The sequence below is a fragment of the Gossypium arboreum genome, chromosome 13 (genome assembly GCF_025698485.1).
Source record: "Gossypium arboreum isolate Shixiya-1 chromosome 13, ASM2569848v2, whole genome shotgun sequence".
In the NCBI taxonomy this organism is placed as follows: domain Eukaryota; kingdom Viridiplantae; phylum Streptophyta; class Magnoliopsida; order Malvales; family Malvaceae; genus Gossypium; species Gossypium arboreum.
This window is the reverse complement of record NC_069082.1, coordinates 8,899,947-8,918,026: the sequence shown is the minus strand read 5'-3', so window position 1 is coordinate 8,918,026 and position 18,080 is coordinate 8,899,947. Positions and strand designations below refer to the sequence as shown.

General features: G+C 34.1%; 3 protein-coding genes across 4 annotated transcripts; 1 reads left to right on the top strand and 2 right to left on the bottom strand.

Moving 5' to 3' along the window:
* The first annotated feature begins 661 nt into the window (after positions 1–661).
* On the top strand, positions 662–4,192 carry LOC108463807 (guanine nucleotide-binding protein subunit beta-2-like). The gene is made up of 6 exons (XM_017763738.2): positions 662–1,083; positions 1,181–1,275; positions 1,701–2,125; positions 2,602–2,959; positions 3,514–3,627; positions 3,802–4,192. Exons 1-6 carry the CDS (start codon positions 978–980, stop codon positions 3,835–3,837), a joined length of 1,134 nt encoding a protein of 377 aa, XP_017619227.1. The 5' UTR covers positions 662–977; the 3' UTR covers positions 3,838–4,192.
* A 187-nt stretch (positions 4,193–4,379) lies between these two features.
* LOC108463806 (coatomer subunit gamma) lies at positions 4,380–10,303 on the bottom strand. 2 transcript variants are annotated; one of them, XM_017763737.2, is made up of 18 exons: positions 10,065–10,303; positions 9,504–9,601; positions 9,362–9,412; positions 9,057–9,170; positions 8,761–8,961; positions 8,563–8,664; positions 8,022–8,129; positions 7,707–7,940; positions 7,171–7,421; positions 6,903–7,074; positions 6,650–6,805; positions 6,499–6,549; positions 6,203–6,343; positions 5,932–6,129; positions 5,696–5,827; positions 5,440–5,613; positions 4,994–5,233; positions 4,380–4,835 (listed from the first exon to the last, which is right to left on the bottom strand). In XM_017763737.2, exons 1-18 carry the CDS (start codon positions 10,108–10,110, stop codon positions 4,641–4,643), a joined length of 2,664 nt encoding a protein of 887 aa, XP_017619226.1. In that variant the 5' UTR covers positions 10,111–10,303; the 3' UTR covers positions 4,380–4,640. The 2 variants fall into 2 exon arrangements, with proteins under 2 accessions (XP_017619226.1, XP_017619225.1); XM_017763736.2 differs by having other exon boundaries at positions 8,563–8,667; positions 10,065–10,291.
* Positions 10,304–12,546: 2,243 nt separating this feature from the next.
* LOC108462238 (proline-rich receptor-like protein kinase PERK1) lies at positions 12,547–16,902 on the bottom strand. Its single transcript, XM_053024494.1, has 10 exons — positions 16,665–16,902; positions 15,697–16,436; positions 15,606–15,620; positions 14,654–15,295; positions 14,475–14,555; positions 14,279–14,349; positions 14,118–14,194; positions 13,864–14,008; positions 13,417–13,578; positions 12,547–13,109 (listed from the first exon to the last, which is right to left on the bottom strand). The coding sequence occupies exons 2-10, from the start codon at positions 16,352–16,354 to the stop codon at positions 12,834–12,836; spliced, it is 2,127 nt and encodes a 708-aa protein (XP_052880454.1). The 5' UTR covers positions 16,355–16,436; positions 16,665–16,902; the 3' UTR covers positions 12,547–12,833.
* Positions 16,903–18,080: the final 1,178 nt, after the last annotated feature.

The window sequence follows — 18,080 nt, the reverse complement described above, 5'->3', positions numbered from 1 at the left end:
CCAATAATTTTCATATCACATTATTAAAATAAATTATCTCTATCAAAACTCAACCAAAAAGATTTTATTCATTATAAAACACAAAAAATCACTTACTAATTTCAATATATACCAAAGCTAATTATAATTCAAATATCAAATAAATTTAATCTCTCATGAAAAACACTGGATTAAGCAAAGAGAATATCCTATAAAAATTAGTAGTGGGTATACTACAATTAAAAAAATGGTTGAAATTTAAAACCTCTTTATCAAATTTAAACTTTACTTATGTTTGTATAACGATAAATCAAAGATCGAGAATAAGAATCAACATACATTTTAAGATTAGATCTTTCAACATCCTTAACACCGTAGAAGTAAAACAAATTAATTGTGACATAAAAAATAACAATCTCAATATGAAACACTAAATAAAAACATCCTTTAAATCTTTGCACAATTTTTTCCTTTGACAGTTTTGGTCAATATATTAGTTAATTATCGATCAGTTAAACCGATTAAATCAATAATCAACTAATATATTAGTCAAATAAAGAGATTAAACTGGTCTAAAAAACATTTCAAAATCTATAAAAAGAATAAACAAATTTTTTAATAATTTTTAATTTTAAAATTTTTACATTTATATTTAACTGACAATTTGATGAATTAAACCCCCGGTCTTAACTGGGGGAAGTAGCAAAAGGGGAATGAATCACGTGGAAGTTAGAAGCAGAATGGGGCCGGCGGCGTCAGTTAAACTCAAACTAAACCACAAACTTCTCATTCTCAAATCTCACTCCCATATATATACACTTATAAATCCTTGCTGTTTTTGGGGTTTATGCTCATTTTGATTTAAGAATCCATCGATAGAGACGTATAGAGTTGATAGAGAAGCCTTAATTTCATAACCACCCACACTGCAAACAACAGTCAAAGCTGATTATAAAATGCTTCTTTTCTTTTGAGTGAAAACAAAAAAGGTAACAAAAATGCCCGTTGCGGAGCTGAAAGAGAGGCACGCCGCGGCGATTGAGGCAGTGAACGATCTTAGAGAGCGATTGAAGCAGAGACGCCAGCAGTTGCTCGACACTGACGGTCACAAATTACATTCTTTTTCTTTGTTTTATTACTGTTTTATTTTATTTGGAAATTTGAGAATGTGGCTCTGAGATCTGTTTGGGATTTTGGGTAGTGGCCGGATATGCAAGATCGCATGGGAGGAGTCAAGTTACTTTTGGCCCAACCGATCTGGTTTGCTGTAGGACCTTGCAAGGTCATACCGGCAAGGTACATTTTTAAAAAAAAAAAAACTTGAATTGCTTTCGAAATTGTGTTTTTGTTCTTCTTCTCCGTTTGCTAAATATTTCTTTCTTGCAAATTTATTTAATACATAACTTGGAGACGAACGGATTTCAATTTTTAAGTTGCTTCTTGCTATGTAGCTAACTGATTTGTAGGTAGAAAAATGGTGGTTTGGGAAGTGGGATCCTCTAATGCAAAATTCCCTTTTCCATTATTATTTGCTGAAATGGGAAGAAAACAACTTCTAGGTTAAAGCAAATCAGCATTTTGATCATTTGGACAAATATAACCCCGTTGGTTTTACAGAATGATGCACAAAATCAACTTAAAACTTGAGTAAATTGTATCACTTGTCTATTGACTATATATGATGTGCTATATTTGACTTTGATTTTCCAAGAAAAATGCAGGTATACTCATTAGATTGGACACCAGAACGAGATCGAATTGTCAGTGCCTCTCAGGATGGACGCTTAATCGTGTGGAATGCTCAAACGAGCCAGAAAACTCATGCCATAAAGCTGCCTTGTGCATGGGTTATGACGTGTGCTTTTTCCCCAACGGGTCAATCTGTTGCCTGCGGTGGTCTTGATAGTATGTGTTCTATTTTCAACTTGAATTCAGCAACAGACAGGGATGGAAACCTTCCCGTATCAGTAACCCTTAATGGGCACAAGGGCTATGTTTCCTGTTGTCAGTACGTCCCCGATGAAGACATTCACATTATTACGAGTTCCGGTGATCAGACATGTGTGCTATGGGATATTACAACAGGTCTCAGAACTACTGTTTTCGGGGGAGAGTTCCAATCTGGGCATACTGCTGATGTACTGAGGTATTTTAGTTGTTCCTTTTTTTGGTAAACTTATATATTGTATTAGCCTTTTTTTTTTTAATAATAACTGCGTCCAATGACAATTCTTTCTCTGGTATCTTTACAATATCATGCAAAATGTTCATCTAGAAGTTTGAGAAAATATACTGGCCTTTGTGAATCGATCGTAAGGAAAGTAACAAGTTAGTGATTCACAATGGGGTGCTTTGGTATTGTCATGAACTGGCGTGGCGATGAATTTGCATTGGAAAAGTTTCCAATAACTGCTGGGTTGTAACCTTGAGGAAGCCTGAACCTCAGTTTTGTATATGATATTTATCTCTGATTAAATTGTTCTGCTTTTATTAGACATATGATGGACCCTATGTCTATGATCAATGATGTTCATGTTCACAAGAAGTGTAATGCTATAGAAACTTCTTATGAAAGATAATGAAATTTTTATTTAACAATGTTACCTTTTTTCATTCTTTCAGTGTCTCAATAAATGGAGCAAACTCAAGAGTGTTTGTTTCTGGTTCGTGTGATGGAACTGCCCGACTATGGGATACTCGTGTTGCAAGTCGAGCAATGCGTACGTTTCAGGGTCATGAGGGTGATGTTAACACCGTGAAGTTCTTTCCAGATGGCAATAGGTTTGGAACTGGATCAGATGACGGAACTTGCAGGTTGTTTGATATCAGAAATGGCCACCAGTTGCAAGTATACTATCAGCAACATAGCGATAAGGAGGTTCCACTTGTGACCTCGATTGCATTCTCCATATCCGGAAGACTCCTTTTTGCTGGATACTCAAATGGAGATTGCTATGTATGGGACACATTATTGGCAAGGGTGCGCAACTAAATTATCAACCTTCCCCTCCTTTTGTCCCCTTTTCTTCTCCTTTCCATCCCTGGGTTAAATTATACCAGCATAGGCTGATAACAGTTTCCCTTTCTTGACTTTAATTACTTCTTAAATACTTTTAGGGTTTAGGGTTATAGACATAGTGCGTGGAAATGCGTCACATGAAGTGTTAAACATGAAAGTAATGAATTTTAGACGTTAACTTATTGAGCTTAGGGTTTAGGGTTTTCTTTCTTAAATGCTTTTAATGAGGTTCCCTCCTTCGTTTCTACTCAAGTATGGTATGTGTGGAAATGCGTCACATGAAGCATGAAACGTAGTGAGTTATAGACGCTAATTTATGAAGGCCTTCATTGCCCGAGTCTTGTCATTTTTGTCTTAGCATTAACTTTTTGAGCTCAGGAGCCCTGCACCTGCAATCATTTTATGTTCTCCCATTCTGTTGACTGGTTTCATTAAGCATGAGCTGTAACGAATTAAAGCTGATTGTACTTTGGCATATGGTAGGCAGTGGTTCTAATTACCTACGTGTTTTGCAGGTTGTGTTGAACTTAGGATCCGTCCAGAATTCACATGAGAACCGGATTAGTTGTTTGGGTTTGTCAGCCGATGGTAGCTCCTTATGTACAGGAAGTTGGGATACAAACCTCAAGGTTAGTCTAATGTTTTCATTTTATCAAAATTCAAAATGCATTTGCAACGAATAGAAATGAATAGTAATAACCCTGCCTATTTGTTTTCCCTCTGTTCTTGTATGTGTTTTTCTTTAGGGAAATTTAGAAATTCTGCTGAATGTGATAAATGATATATCTTTGTTGGCATGGCAGATTTGGGCATTTGGGGGGCACAGGAAGGTTATTTGATTCGAGTACTTTGACAGGAATCCATTTCGATGTTCCCATTCTTCATCTTAGGCTGTCCTTCCTGCATTAATCCTACCTGGAAGATTCATTCGTATTTCGATCATGTCTGCTGTTTGGGGAAACCCTAATCTTGTAATGTTGCTTGTAACTTTAATGTGGAAAGCCGATTAGATCAGTGGGTAAAAAGAAAGATTTAAAAAAAAAAATGTAGCATTCAATATCAGAACTTAGCGTCTGCTGGAGAAGTTTCTTCTGAATTTTGCCCGACTGTTAAAAAGGAAGGTTCCACAGTAGTTAGTAACTGTAAGCTATGATTGCTGCCAACTTAATTGTCACTTTGGTTTCCCTTTCACAAGTTCTAAGCTGTCATATTGTTATAAAACCACAAAGCCCCTGAAGTAAATTTTTCACTTCGGTATCCCTTACTGGGAAATATGGGGTTTAAATCCTGTTATTGTCAATCCCTACTTATTTGTAATATGTAGCAAAAAAGAAGGAAAAAAAATAAGGGCTCGTTCAGAATATTAATGCTGAATTGGTGATTTTACAACATGCAAAATTATGAAACGTTCTTTTCAGGATGACACAATGTAGCTCTTGAACAAAGCTTGATGGAGCAATAATCCCACATAAGAATTTTGTATGAAGAAATCAAAAGAAAAAAAGCAGTAACGGCCATTGAAGTTTCTTTCTACAGGCTTACCAGGTTTCTGCGGTCATCTACTTCCAATATCATATAAAATCACAAAAAAATTATATATAGAAGCCAGATTGGAGGCAAAAAACAGCCGATTGATACAAACCTAGCCACTAGCTACGATCTCATGAATCGCATCACTAACAGCTTCATCCTCTGATCTAACAGCGAGTTTCATTGCCACATCTTTTGGACCGTCAAGTCCAAACTGCAGCCGCACAAGCACCTTGACATTGCCGATGTATACTCCAGATAGAAGACAAGTGTGTGATCTTGAATTGTTAGGGACAACCTCTGTGCCCTGGATACCCACCACAAAAAAGATCCATTCAGTTCAATGGAATTGCAGTGAAACACAAGGATGGTGTTTTTAAGTTTGATGCACGGCAATTAAGGGTAAAATGCATATCCATAGCAACAACATAAAGCAAAACAAAGGAGAAAACACTGTAAACTTACCTCACAAGGTTGCATGCCTAGAAGATTGATGACTGCATTAACAGCTTCAGCCAGGCTTTCCCTAGGGCCAAGGCCATATTCATCGACACGCTCACAATCCGCATCCATGGTTTCCCATGCATTCCTGAAATTAGAGACACCCACTTTCAACATATAATCAGCCGCAACAACTTCAAGCTCCTCTAATTGGTATTCGTCCTCTACTCCATCATCCTCTGCCTCACCGGTACTTGGATCAACCTAGCAAAACCAATGCAAGCATGAGATGGTTGAACAATAAAATAAGTACTGGTGGTTAACAGAAACCAAAAACACACTGTCAATAGAATATTAATGTAAGTTAAAAATCACTCAATTCATGTTAAAACAAGTAGTTGCATGTTCTAGTAATGGAGTATCATGAAACGCCTAAGATTCTGCCAGTGCAAAAGGAGGAGAAGCCATACCTCTTTTACAATGAACCTGAGCATATTTGAAAACTTTCCAACAGCTGGGACCCCCTCTGGCTTCTCAAATGCAACAAAGGTCTGTCCAGGTGAATCATATGGGAGTGATCTTAAAGGCTTTGAAGCTACTTCAGCAAACTCCTCAGCCTCTGAAGCATCCACAATAACAGTGACCTGGTAAAATGCAGATTAAGTTGTTGAGATACCTCAAAGATTTTAAGTAATTCTGAGATGCTTTGTGTAATTTGATCATTACGTTCTCCAATAATTGCTCTGGAATGGTATTGGTGCAGTTATACTGAAACACAACATGACCATCAAAAATATGTTTGACAACATTAACTGCATATTCCGTTTCTGCTTCTGTCAGCTCCACAGGTGCAGAGGACTGGCCAATACAAATTGGAACCAAGGCATTAGCAAGTTCAAAATTTGAATAACATCTACATTATTATATGCATGGAACACATAAGGCAAAGTCAATGGAGGTACCTTGAAAAGCTTGCCAAAGTTTGCAAATTCGGGAATTGATGAAAGCAGCTTCTCATAAGCATCAACAGTTGATGGAGGGCCAGCAGGAGAAGCACCAAGACCAGTTGGCTTTTTACCTGGAGCTTTCTTCTCAGCAAGTGGCTGAGTCTTGACTTCTTTTGGCACAGAGTTGATGTCAAAAGACTCTTCTGATGGTTCCTGTAGCCAAATTAAATACATGAGATAATGATCTAAAGAGCAGAAATAGTGCAACAGAAATTTAGAAACTTACATAATTCTTCAAACTGTTCTCCAAGTTAACCAAAGGGATATCTAGTGAACCAAAAAGAAACTCCTTTACATCTTCACCAGTTTCAACAACTGCACCATCACCACCAAGTGTATTAATATAGAGGGTTGCCCTGTCACGAACCTACAACAAGAGATTTAAAAATCCTCATCATCATTCAAGTTCCCAAAGCTTGGGTTTAAGCGCAATAAACACAAATAACAAATGAACAGACAACGATGCATACTTAAGTATATAATACAACACTGTAAACATGACATAATTCATGATAGGCTGACCTCGTCATCATTGTCAAATAGACAGCGTCTTAAGAGAACAAATACGCGGGGCTGCAAAACATTGCAAGATTTTTCAGCTTATATAGGTGAGCAATGTGTACAAGGTTGAGAATACTTCAGAAAAAATGAAAGAATAATTAAGATGTCATACCTTCAGTGTATCAACCATAGCACCGAATTTTGCTAAGGTGCTCACTGCACCAGCCCGGACAGTTGCATTCTCAAGATGGACACGGTTGTAAATGTACCGTATATATTTGCTTGGATCTGAGGTTTTTGGGCCTTCAATCCCCAGAAAATGAAGTATCTGTAATACAATGTTGAGACAAATTTAAATGAAGTCAAAGATGGGACAAAAGAGGATAAAAGAATAAAGAGCACAAAAGATAAGATGAAAATGCTACCTGTGTGGAAAGATAAGTGAATTCACAATCTTCAATGAATTCACATAAATGAAGCAATCCACTCTCCTTTGCTTCTGGGATATCTCTGATTAGAATCACAATTGAATCTACAATGGCCTTTTTGTACTCAAATCCACCTTCTTCCCTCAGAATATTGCTTAAGAAATTCATCCTGAAGATAAAATGAATAAAAAATGCTTTAAAGCACTAGAAAAGATGCATTTGCTGAAGCCAACTTATGAATAATGCAAATCCAAGTATCCCTTACAGAGATCTGTGCTTCAATGGAAACTTTAAGCATAGAGATCTTATGGCTTCCACAACAACAATTTTGAATTCATCAGCAATATCAGACATAAAATTCGTTATCTGCTTCATCAAGCGATCCACACTAGACTCATTTCCAGTCTTAAGAAGGGTAGTGATTGCAAGTGTGGCAATGCTTCTATTTTGGTCAGATATTAAACTCTCCATGTCAATGTTGCAGTTAGTAACAGCCATGGGATGAGTCATTGCAACCTGAAAAGAATGTCACAGTCAGATATCTGCATGAACAGGATAGTACATGCATCTGAATTAGAAAGAAACAACAATCAATTATGATTTAAAAGTAATTATATGTTTGGTAAACAATATGGTAAAAAGAACTTTAAGCAAGCTCCATAAGCATGTTTGAACTTCAGAAAATTGCAGAAGGAACTGCCCTAGGCCCTCTGACTAAAGTTCCAGACTTCCATTTTCCTCTAACCAGCAGCAACATATATGGATTTAATAGCATGATATAGAAATTGAAAATATATCAACCTTGTTCAAAGTCCGAACTGCAGCAAATCTCAGCACTGGCTTAGAAGAGCTTAAAAAGAGCTGAAGAACTGTAATTGCTGGTGTTAATTCTCGGCTTGTCACACCATTGAGCTCAGTGATTGCTCTAGCAGCCTCAAAAATCACCATCTCAGCCTTATGGCGCAGACAGCCCTCAAGAAAATCGTAAAAAGGACGATCCCCTGCTTGATTGTTATTGGCTGACTCACGAATAACCTGCAGATTCTCCAATTACTTCACAATGTTTATGAATAAAAAGGTTGGCAGAAGGGAAAAGATATTAGAGATGGTGTGTACCTGACTAGTATAACGTATCAATAGGCATTGGGCTAATGGAGAGCGAACACTTCCCTTAGTTAAACTACTAACCAGCTTATTTACAGCTAGCCGATCATTTTGCCGTATCTGCAAATACGAAGTCGCATACTTCATCATAGTTGTCACTCAATTTTAAACTGAAAATATCAATTCAATGATCATCAACCCAAATCCTACCATTCGTATACAGTATTAAACACAGATATGCAAGCATGCAAAAGTAAAATTGATTCATACTGCATGAGTTTAGCAAGCACTCACTGCAGATACATCTATAAGTACTGTTCTAACCAGAACAATGAATCAAGCAAGCAAATGTGTTAAAATCAGTAACCATAACACATAAGCTATGAAAATTAGTTGGAAGAAATGAAAAAGCTTGAAAAGCAGTGCCAAAAACTATTTACAAGGAATTATAGACAAAAGGCTGAAATCGATAACAGGTTAGGCTTGAATTGAGCAACCTACTTCAACTACCAAATAAAACCCCAAAACTTTCTGAGCAAGGAAAGTAACTTACCTGATGAAGCAATGCCAAAGCATGAAACTGCACAAGGGCTGCTCTTGATTGAACAGCTTCTTGAACCTCGTTACTCCATCTTTTCACAATCTCAGGGTTTGTCTGCTAAAATATTTATAATATGTTAATAAATCATCAGACTTTTGATATTAATTTGAGAATAATAGATAAGAAAACAAACCTAAAAAAAAGCATTACCTGCAGTAAATGGATACCACTGACTAAGGCTGCACTTGCAACAACTGGATTTTTGTCAACAATTGCTTGTTTCAAGTATCTCTCTATCTGGGTTAGAAGAGTTCCATCTGTTATCCGACAAAGAACACGAATAGCATTTGCTCGATACATATCAGTCTTGCTAGTCATGTCCTTCATTAGCGAGCTAGTGACAATAATAACCTATGGAAAAAAAGAATTAAGAAATAATTAGTATCCACAAACAAACAAACAATAAAATAGAAAGCATAGATGTTAAAAGATTCGAGACATATAACCTCATCTGCTGATGGGGATAGCTCCTTTATCATCACATAGACCATTCTCCTCAAGCCTATATCCTTCGATTGGAAAAGCTTTGTCACAGCAAAGAAGACTTCCGTAGCTTCCACCTATCCATATAACACCAGCAAATAGTCAGTGAACAAGGGAAATTTTCATCACAACAGAGTTTACGTCCTTCAGTGTACATACTAACTGCAGGAGATATCCAAGCAACAGAGGCCAATTGTAATTTAACAACTGAAAAAGAAAATAATAAAGAATCTTATCTTTTCAGGCACAAGTAAAAAGAAATACTGACCTTAGTGAATGTTTCTCCTTGGTTCAGTAGATAAAGAAGTTTTGTGATAACCTACATAAAGAATTTACAAACAAACATTCATATAAAATGTAAAAAGAAAATACATAAATTAGAAAATCAAGATTGCTTAAAAGGTAGAAACCTGAGAGCATCTTCGAGGATCAAGCTGAGGGTCATTGAAAACCCTAGCTTCTTGAAGGACTGCACCCTTCTCAATCCCCAAAAATGGAGAGTAGTCCGCTGTTTTCAAAAAAATTTACAAAATTAACAATTAAAAACCTTTTCCGATCACCTACAAAGCTAAAAAACCTCGATACTATTATATACATATAGTCTCGAGATGTTCATCTCCACATAAATCAACTAAAATTAAACACATCCATCGAAAGTTTGAAACTAGCAAGCTACATTGCCCTTTCAGGAACAGAAAATCTAGCGAAGCAAGAGTAGATATCAGATCAACTAAAATTAAAAGAAATTCCACTAAACCTAAATCGTAATCCTTCAATATTTAGATCTACAAATCACGAAATGCCTCAACAAATCAATTCATATTAATCAAAACTGCACAGATCTAGAAGCTCAAACCTAAGATTCAAGATTAATATAACACAAAATGAACAATTAATTCCAAATAAAACAATTAACAAGAGTGAGGAACAAAAGAAGGACAGAAGGAATCGACGGAAATGAGAAATTTTACCTTCATCATCGCGATCGTCGTCCTTCTTCACCAAAGGTTGTGCCATCGCTAACTGAAACTTTGAATCTAAGAGATCTAAGGCGATATATTTAAAATTTTCCGGTTTTATATATGCAATCAAGTGAGTTTATAATCTCTTCGTCATGTATCTCGCTTGCTCTCTTCTGTGCTCTCTTAACGCATTGGATTTTGAAGACGGTAGAATCAGAAAAGAAAAAAAAAAAGAGTTGAGATCTGGTGGATCCGGTAATATTTGCAATCACCCTTGATAACTTTTCCTAGCAATAAAAGAGGGCCACGTGGAGGAAAGAAGTAAGTGGATGATTAAGATCCACTCTATTATTTTTTTCACTACTAAAATTGAAGGTATGATTTTTCCGATTAATTTCAACAAAAAATCCCCAAACAATGATTTTAGATCTAAAAATTTTAAATTTTAAGTCTTTCAATCATATTAAAGGTAACTTTGAATGGAAAATGTGTTTAGCTTAAGTAAGATTAAAAATAACAATAATTGTAATATTAATTATTATAATTATGAAGTAAAAGATTTTATCACACCATAGTCACGCCGATCTAAAAGATTTTTAAGTTTAGGCATTAGATACCATTTTGAACATAAGCAAATCATATTTAAAATAAGTGATCAAATTTTAATAATATATATACAAGATTTTAAGTTGTTTATGTGAAAGTACATATAAACTTAAAATTTAATTCACCTATTTTAAATACTAAAATACATTCTACAATATATTTGAGCTTACATTTAAAGCTTAAGTTAACCACTAGGTTAATAAAAATTTTAATTAACATGATATTGATAATTTGAGAACTCAATTAGATAATTTTAAAATTTGGAATTAATTTAAAATATAAAACATAGCTTGAAAACATTTGTGTAATTAACCTTTTCAATTTTAATATTTAAAAGGACTCTCGTTTAATGAGATCAGGTACTACTTAAAATTTTATCAAAAAAATTAATAGTTGAGGGATCATAATAGAATCAAAGTTATAGTTGGGTGACTTTTTTGTAGTTTACCTTTTAAAATTTTTTTTGTTGATACAATAGAATCTCAAACTTAAACATCCGTGCATGCACCCATTCAAACAACCACACAGGCACAGCCTGCGGATTGGTCAAAAGTGTTCATCATATCACCAAGGTTATGGGATCGATTTGTAGTTGCGCCTATGTGGTTGTTTAAATGTGTGTATAGATGTGTAAGTTTGAGATTCTATTTTATAAAAAAATTAAAGGTAAACTATAAAAATAATCATCTAACTATACCTTTGGTTTTATTTTGGTCACTCAATTATTAATTTTTTTTCTATTTAATCACTCAAGTTTTTTGAAATTAAATATTTTAGTCACTCTCTAGTTAGTTGCTGTCAGATTAGTGACAGAATACTAACGTGTCCTCTAATGTTTACACATTCTATAAATTTGATGTAACTCAAAAACCCACTAAACAAGAAACACCATTTGTATCATGCTTATTTTAAACTAATTTCACTTTTGTGAATATGGTAAAAATTCAACTAAGTGTCATATTTTAAATTAATATCATATTATTTAATTAAATTATTCTTAAAAAATAACAATTTTAAAGTGAAACAAAATAATTATTTTGATTTTTTCTTATTTTAAAATATACAAAAATTAATCTTGAGTAAAAAATAATGTAATTTGAAATCTTTCATGTAATGAAAAATCTTGAATTTTTTTTTGAGCTTGCTTTTTGTGGACTTGAACATGTCATCAATTTCCAAACTTGGGTAGTCCAAGAACGTCGATTAAACAACTAAAGTCTCGAAAAATTTAGTCAAAAAATTGAAAATACAAGCTAAACTGAACCAAGAGAATCCATACCCCATGGGGATGTCCAACTTTATCTCTCTCTAATATTCATCAATATATTTCATGTCCATTTCTTTTTGAATCTTTTGATATATTTTTCTTGTTTTTGTATTTTTAATACATATGTTTTGGTTTTTGTTTATACTTTTAAAATTTTCAATCACTTTTATAAATTTTTATTCAAAACAATTTTTAATATTTCCTTTTTAAACTTTTAAAAACAAAGCTAAATTAACAAATTTTATAAATGTTGAGGACTAAATCTATTGATTTTTAGAATTAGAATTAAATTGATAAATTTTATAAATATTGAGGGCTAAATTTTTAAAAATTTTAAATTTAGGATCAAATTAATAGAATATGTAAATATTAAAAGATTAAATTCATTATTAGACAAATAAAAAAAAGTGCCACGCCAACTTTTCTTCACTCGATAACATTAGTAAAATAGCATATAATTAAATTAATTTATATAAAATACAAAACTAACTATTATTTAAAACAAATCTAATTTACACCAATTTATTTTAATGACTTTTGAGAGTTGGAAAAATAGATTATATATAAGCAAGCAACAATAGAAATACATATACATATCTTAACTTGAATGAAACCGTGATTAAAATTTTTGTTAAACATCATATTGCTTCTATCCCTACCTCTAATATTATATCGAAAAAATTGAAAACAGTTATACATCAATCCACCATTACTCTTCCCAATATTACAAGGATATGATCAAAAAGTGGAAACTTCTCAAAAACTAGGATATAATACAAATATACACAATCTAACAAGGAAAAATGCTAGAAAATAATATTACAGCAAATACTGCGGTACTCGATAGTCACATTAGACTTGTATTAAATTTGGAGTCAAATCACTTGATTAGTGTTGGCCGGGGTTTAAGTTAGGGATCGGGTAGAGGTTATGTGATCACTTGAGCTACTACTAGAGGAAGAAGGATTATGGCCGTACTCACTAGTGTTACTGTAGTTATTGCTTGCATGTTCTTGGCTGTCCGTCATCGCCATTTGCCTGAATCTTCTCATGTCTGCACTGTATGAACTTGAATTGTTCTCGCTGGTGTCGTTGGTCGTGCTGAACCTTGAGCTCTGGCCTGCTGCCGCCACCCCATTTATTTCATCCAATGGAACGTCATCCTCCAATGCACGCACAATCTGTTTCACATATAAATTAAATCTTCTCAGTTGAGTGGGTCGAATTGGTGTAGAACCAAGTCAACGTGAATTGGGTTTCAAAATTTTTGGATTATATTTCCAATCGAGTTAATTTCGAGTTTGAGGTTTAAATTCTTTAAGTTAAATTATTACAAATTCTAGCTATTTCGAGTTAGTTTCAATTTAATTTGGGTTAATTAGGATTTAAATAGATTCAAGTTTGAATTGTTACTCAAAATAAATTTTGAAATTTGAATCAAAATCAATAGATACACAAAAGAAAAAAAGAGAGTAAAGGGATTGAAACCTGTCGCATTTTGGGTCTTCTTCTAGCAGAATGCCTAATAGAAGCAGAAGCACATGCAACCATACGGACCATCTCATGGTGAACAAAATTGTTTCCTAGGCGCCGATCCACCAATTCACCAAAATTCCCATTCTCCATTGCTCTCTCACATAATGGTCTAGCCTGTTAATGCATATACAATTGAAAATTTCTTTGTCAAAATCTACTCTACCAACATTTTTTTTTCTTTCCTTTGGAAGGGTAGAATACTTCTTGTGGTTATATTAGGTCTCGATTAAATTTAGAATTGAAACGAATCAAAATTATAAATAGGGGATAAAGTCTCCCAGATCTGTTTTCTCCATTAATAAGACTCAAACTTAAGATTTTGTTTAAGAAACATCAAACTCTTTATTATCTGACCCAACAAACTTAGATAGTTATTATATATAAAAAAACATTACTTACCCAATCCACTAAACTATCATCCATATTGGAGTTCAAATCTAAAGGTCTACGCCCAGTTATGAGTTCCAAGAGCACAACACCGAAGGAGAAAACATCGGATTTTTCCGTCAGCTTACCACTTGATGCATATTCAGGAGCTAAGTAACTGCATTTGTTGATTATAAGGAAACACATTAAATTAATGCTAATGATCAAATCTAACCAAAATCTCATGGTTTATTCAAAATAATTGGGCTGATTTTTTTTTTATTTACCCAAATGTTCCCATGACACGAGTTGATACATGAGTATTGTTATCTTGAGTAAGTTTAGCCAACCCAAAATCCGACACCTATAAATTATTTCGAAATAAATCAAAACAAACAAAATTAATCTAATAAATTTATTTCAAGGTTATTATTCTAATAATGCATACCTTAACTTCAAAAGTAAAATCAAGTAAGATATTGGCCGATTTGATATCTCGATGAATGATGCCGGGATAACCTGAATTTTCTTAAATTAATTAGATATTATAAATAAACTAGCTCAATTTTTTTTTAAATGAACACTAAAAGTGCAATGAATATTGATTAGAGAGTCTACTAATAATATATGAAATTTATACTTACAATCTTCATGCAAGTATGCAAGTCCTTTAGCTGCTCCCAATGCAATTTTGAGCCTAGTAGGCCAATCCATGGGGCCTTTGTCTACAATCAAACAATGACAGGCATAAAATATGAACATTTAGAACTCTAGCTTATAAATGATGTTGTCAAAAAAAAAATGCATTATGTTGTTGCATTACCATGAAGGTGGAATTCAAGCGTTTTATTAGGTAAAAATTCATAGACCAACATCCTCCTTTCCCCTGCTACGCAATACCCAACAAGCGACACGAGGTGGCGGTGATGGACGCGACTAATGGTCTCGACTTCGGCTTGGAACTCACGTTGGCCTTGCCCACTACCGGATTTGAGACTCTTAACGGCTACTTCCTTACCATTGGCCAAAACTCCTTTGTGGACATACCCAAACCCACCTTGACCTAGCAAGTTAGCTTGAGAGAACCCGTAAGTTGCCATAGCTAGCTCTTCGTAGGAGAAAGAGCTTTGGTTGATCAGCCCTAAAGGCGATGGTGACGCATACGTGGGTGGTGGTGGCAAAACTTGACCCTGCATGTTGGAGCTCATTTCACTAGAATACGATGCATACGCTTGCGTTGATGGTGTTTGCCGTTGTGTTGCCGGTGTTTGAGGCCAACCTCCTCCCTGGCCAGCATTAGTGCCGTAAGGCGGCGGGGGTAAATTAATGGCAATGTGATTATTAGCTTCATACCCATTGTTCATTTGCCCTCGCTGGGCTAAGCTTGATGCATTTCCATATCCGCCATCACCTATACACATTAAAAGGCATGCATGGCATAAAAATTTTAATATTTTTAATCTTTCTATTTTAACATTTTCCCATTAATTTCCTCAATACTTTGAACTTGCTTTTCAAAAATACATTCTTTATATTTTTTAGGTTTTTAAAATGTTTTGTCCAACAATAAAAAGAACTAAGTATATATGTTATATCATCGCATATTTAAATAAGTCATGCTAAATTATTTAATTGAATTAACGAAAAATTCATCTCAAAATAGAAAAACATATGTTTTAAAAATAGAGATTAAAAATAAGTTTGGATGAACAGTGAGTTGCGTTTAACTTATTTTTTATCTTAAGCTATAATATTACTATAATATCTAATTTTACCGCAAATAAACGCATCTTTTATTTAAATTCACCCTAAATATACAAAAATTAAATAGTATAGTATCTTAGCATTTGACGTTTCTCATATAACAAGGGATTATACCTAGTTTGTTGAAATAATTACCTTGTGATGGTGTATAATTATTGTAATATTGCATAGGATCATCATGGTTTGCCTTCTTTTTCTTTCTGCAGCAAGCTACAGTAATGATGGTTGTAATGATTATAAGCAATAAAACAACACCAGCTAAAAGGCCTAGTATAATAGGCAGAGACGATGAGGTATTGGATTTTGATCCACTCTCAGAATTACTTGATGATGAATGCCATTTTGGTGGTGGAGGGGAATGTTTTGAGGGAGGAGATTGAGTTGTTGGTGTGCTTGGGGGTGTAAATTTTGGTGGTGGTGGACTATGTTTAGTTGGGGAAGCGTTACTGCTCTTAGATGGGGGTGGTGGTGACGGTGGCGGTGGCGGTGATGGTGATGGTGGCGATGTTGATGGAGTTGACTCTGCTGGTGGTGGTGGGGGTGATGGTGATGGTGGTGGTGGTGGTGAAGAAGTTGACTTCGACTCATTCGGAGGCGGAGCTGATTTTCCCGGCTTCGAGGATGATGATTCTGGTGGCGGTGAAGCCGACTGCGAAGGCGGTGGCGGAGATGGTGGGGGCGAGTTATCTGATGATGATTGAGGTGGCGATGAAGTAGTAGTCGGTGAAGGCGGAGATCCTTCCGGAGCGTCCGAACCCATTTGGCGGGGTATTTCCGACGAACTTTACACTTAAAAATAAACCGGAAAATGCCCCTTCTCCCTCTCCTCCAGACAATGATGCCTGTCAAAAAAACCACTGCAAATTAACATCCAACAATGATATTAATTAGATAAAAAAAAAAACTAAAGAAAACAACAAGAATCAAGGACCTAATATTAGATTAATTCTTTCAAAAATAAATTATAAAACAATATTTATTATTTTTTGAATCTTCCCAAAAGAGTATATTTTATTTTCTAACTCTAAAAAAAAAAAAAAAGTAGCTTCGTCTCGGACAATTCCCCATACCATAAGCTTTGCCATATGTAAGAAACTTTTGATGGAAGGCAACAACATTGAGTCAAACAAAAAATGAAAGTGGAAGGAAAAAATAAAGTACCTATAAGGGAGGAGATTTGTGAGAGGAAAAGGGCAGAACGAAAGAGATTTTGATTGCTAGGTAATAGCTCCACCAGACATTGTGATAACCATGTGTTTCTTGGTAAACATCTCCTACTATGGAGGAGAATCTCTATTTCTTCTTAATTTTCTTATTTTTTGTTTATGTGTGTTTCTTAGTTCTTTCATTAACTAAATTAATTAGTTTTATCTGACATGTTCCAAAACTGTTTCTAATTTTATGTAGTGTTTGTTTTTATTTTTTTAATTTGGATTTAATTATGTTATTTTTATGAACGAATTAAATTTTTATTAATTCTAATTAATCCTTTAGAATATCTTTTGAAAGTTTTAATTAAATTTATCAAGTAAACATTCTCACTAAAACCTCTAATTTTTTTTGACAATTTTAATTAACCACCTCCCATCAAATTTTAATGTCAAGATCCACCATTAGTCATGAAATAAAAGTTATGTAACCACAATGCATGGATTGTGGCATCAAAACCAGGGCAGAAAGGGGTTTAAATTAAATTTTAATTTTTATGATAATAAAATATATTTTAAATAACCTATATTTTTATAATTTTAAAGGATTAAATAAAATTTTATCATTTTAGGGGTCAAAATGTAATTTTACCTTTACTAATTTAAATTTTAAAAAATTAAAGGGCCCGAATGGGAATTTTTTTCGTTTAGGCTATTACAATTGATGAAAATTTAAATTAATAATTATAAAATTGTACTTTTAACCCCAAAAATGACAAAATTTTAATTTAATCTTTTAAAAATTATAAAGATATAGACTGTTAAAATGATAAAATTACATTTTACTATTATAAAAATATATAATTTAATTCCGTTAAAAAAATTCTGATTTCACCCTCGATCAAAATATGACACAAACTCTACTTTTCATCATAGATGATTCACTGAGAAATTATTAGACACTTATCCATGATAATGATAGAAAGGTTAGTCCTTACCGGCCGTTTTCGAGGTTGATTGGCCTTTGGTAACTGATTATTTAATTATGAAGTAAAAAAAGAGGTCAATGCAATGCTAGGGGTGTGCAAAATTTGGGTAAAATCGAAAAAATTTGGTTAACCGGCCGAATTCAGTTAATCGGTCGGTTAACAGAATTAATTCGGTAGTGGGTCGGTTAATAATTTTTAAAATTTTCGGTTAACGGTTAATTCGGTTCGCAACTGGTCGGTTAACCGAATTTTTCGGTTTAACGGAAAAAATTAATAAATAAAATTATAATATATAAATAGCCCACTATTCACTCAAACCCAATTCAACATAAACCCAAATACCCAATCT

Excerpts from the sequence above, each read along its gene's own strand:
- LOC108462238 (XM_053024494.1), bottom strand. The coding sequence starts at position 16,354 with ATGGGTTCGGACGCTCCGGAAGGATCTCCGCCTTCACCGACTACTACT. Across the intron at positions 14,195-14,278 it reads ATTTTACTTTTGAAGTTAAG|GTGTCGGATTTTGGGTTGGC; the intron begins GTATGCATTATT and ends AATAATTTATAG. Across the intron at positions 13,579-13,863 it reads ATGATAGTTTAGTGGATTGG|GCTAGACCATTATGTGAGAG; the intron begins GTAAGTAATGTT and ends ATGCATTAACAG.
- LOC108463807 (XM_017763738.2), top strand. The coding sequence starts at position 978 with ATGCCCGTTGCGGAGCTGAAAGAGAGGCACGCCGCGGCGATTGAGGCA. Across the intron at positions 1,084-1,180 it reads GCAGTTGCTCGACACTGACG|TGGCCGGATATGCAAGATCG; the intron begins GTCACAAATTAC and ends GATTTTGGGTAG. Across the intron at positions 1,276-1,700 it reads TGCAAGGTCATACCGGCAAG|GTATACTCATTAGATTGGAC; the intron begins GTACATTTTTAA and ends AGAAAAATGCAG.
- LOC108463806 (XM_017763736.2), bottom strand. The coding sequence starts at position 10,110 with ATGGCACAACCTTTGGTGAAGAAGGACGACGATCGCGATGATGAAG. Across the intron at positions 8,962-9,056 it reads TATCCCCATCAGCAGATGAG|GTTATTATTGTCACTAGCTC; the intron begins GTTATATGTCTC and ends TTTTTTCCATAG. Across the intron at positions 5,234-5,439 it reads TCAGGTTCATTGTAAAAGAG|GTTGATCCAAGTACCGGTGA; the intron begins GTATGGCTTCTC and ends TGGTTTTGCTAG.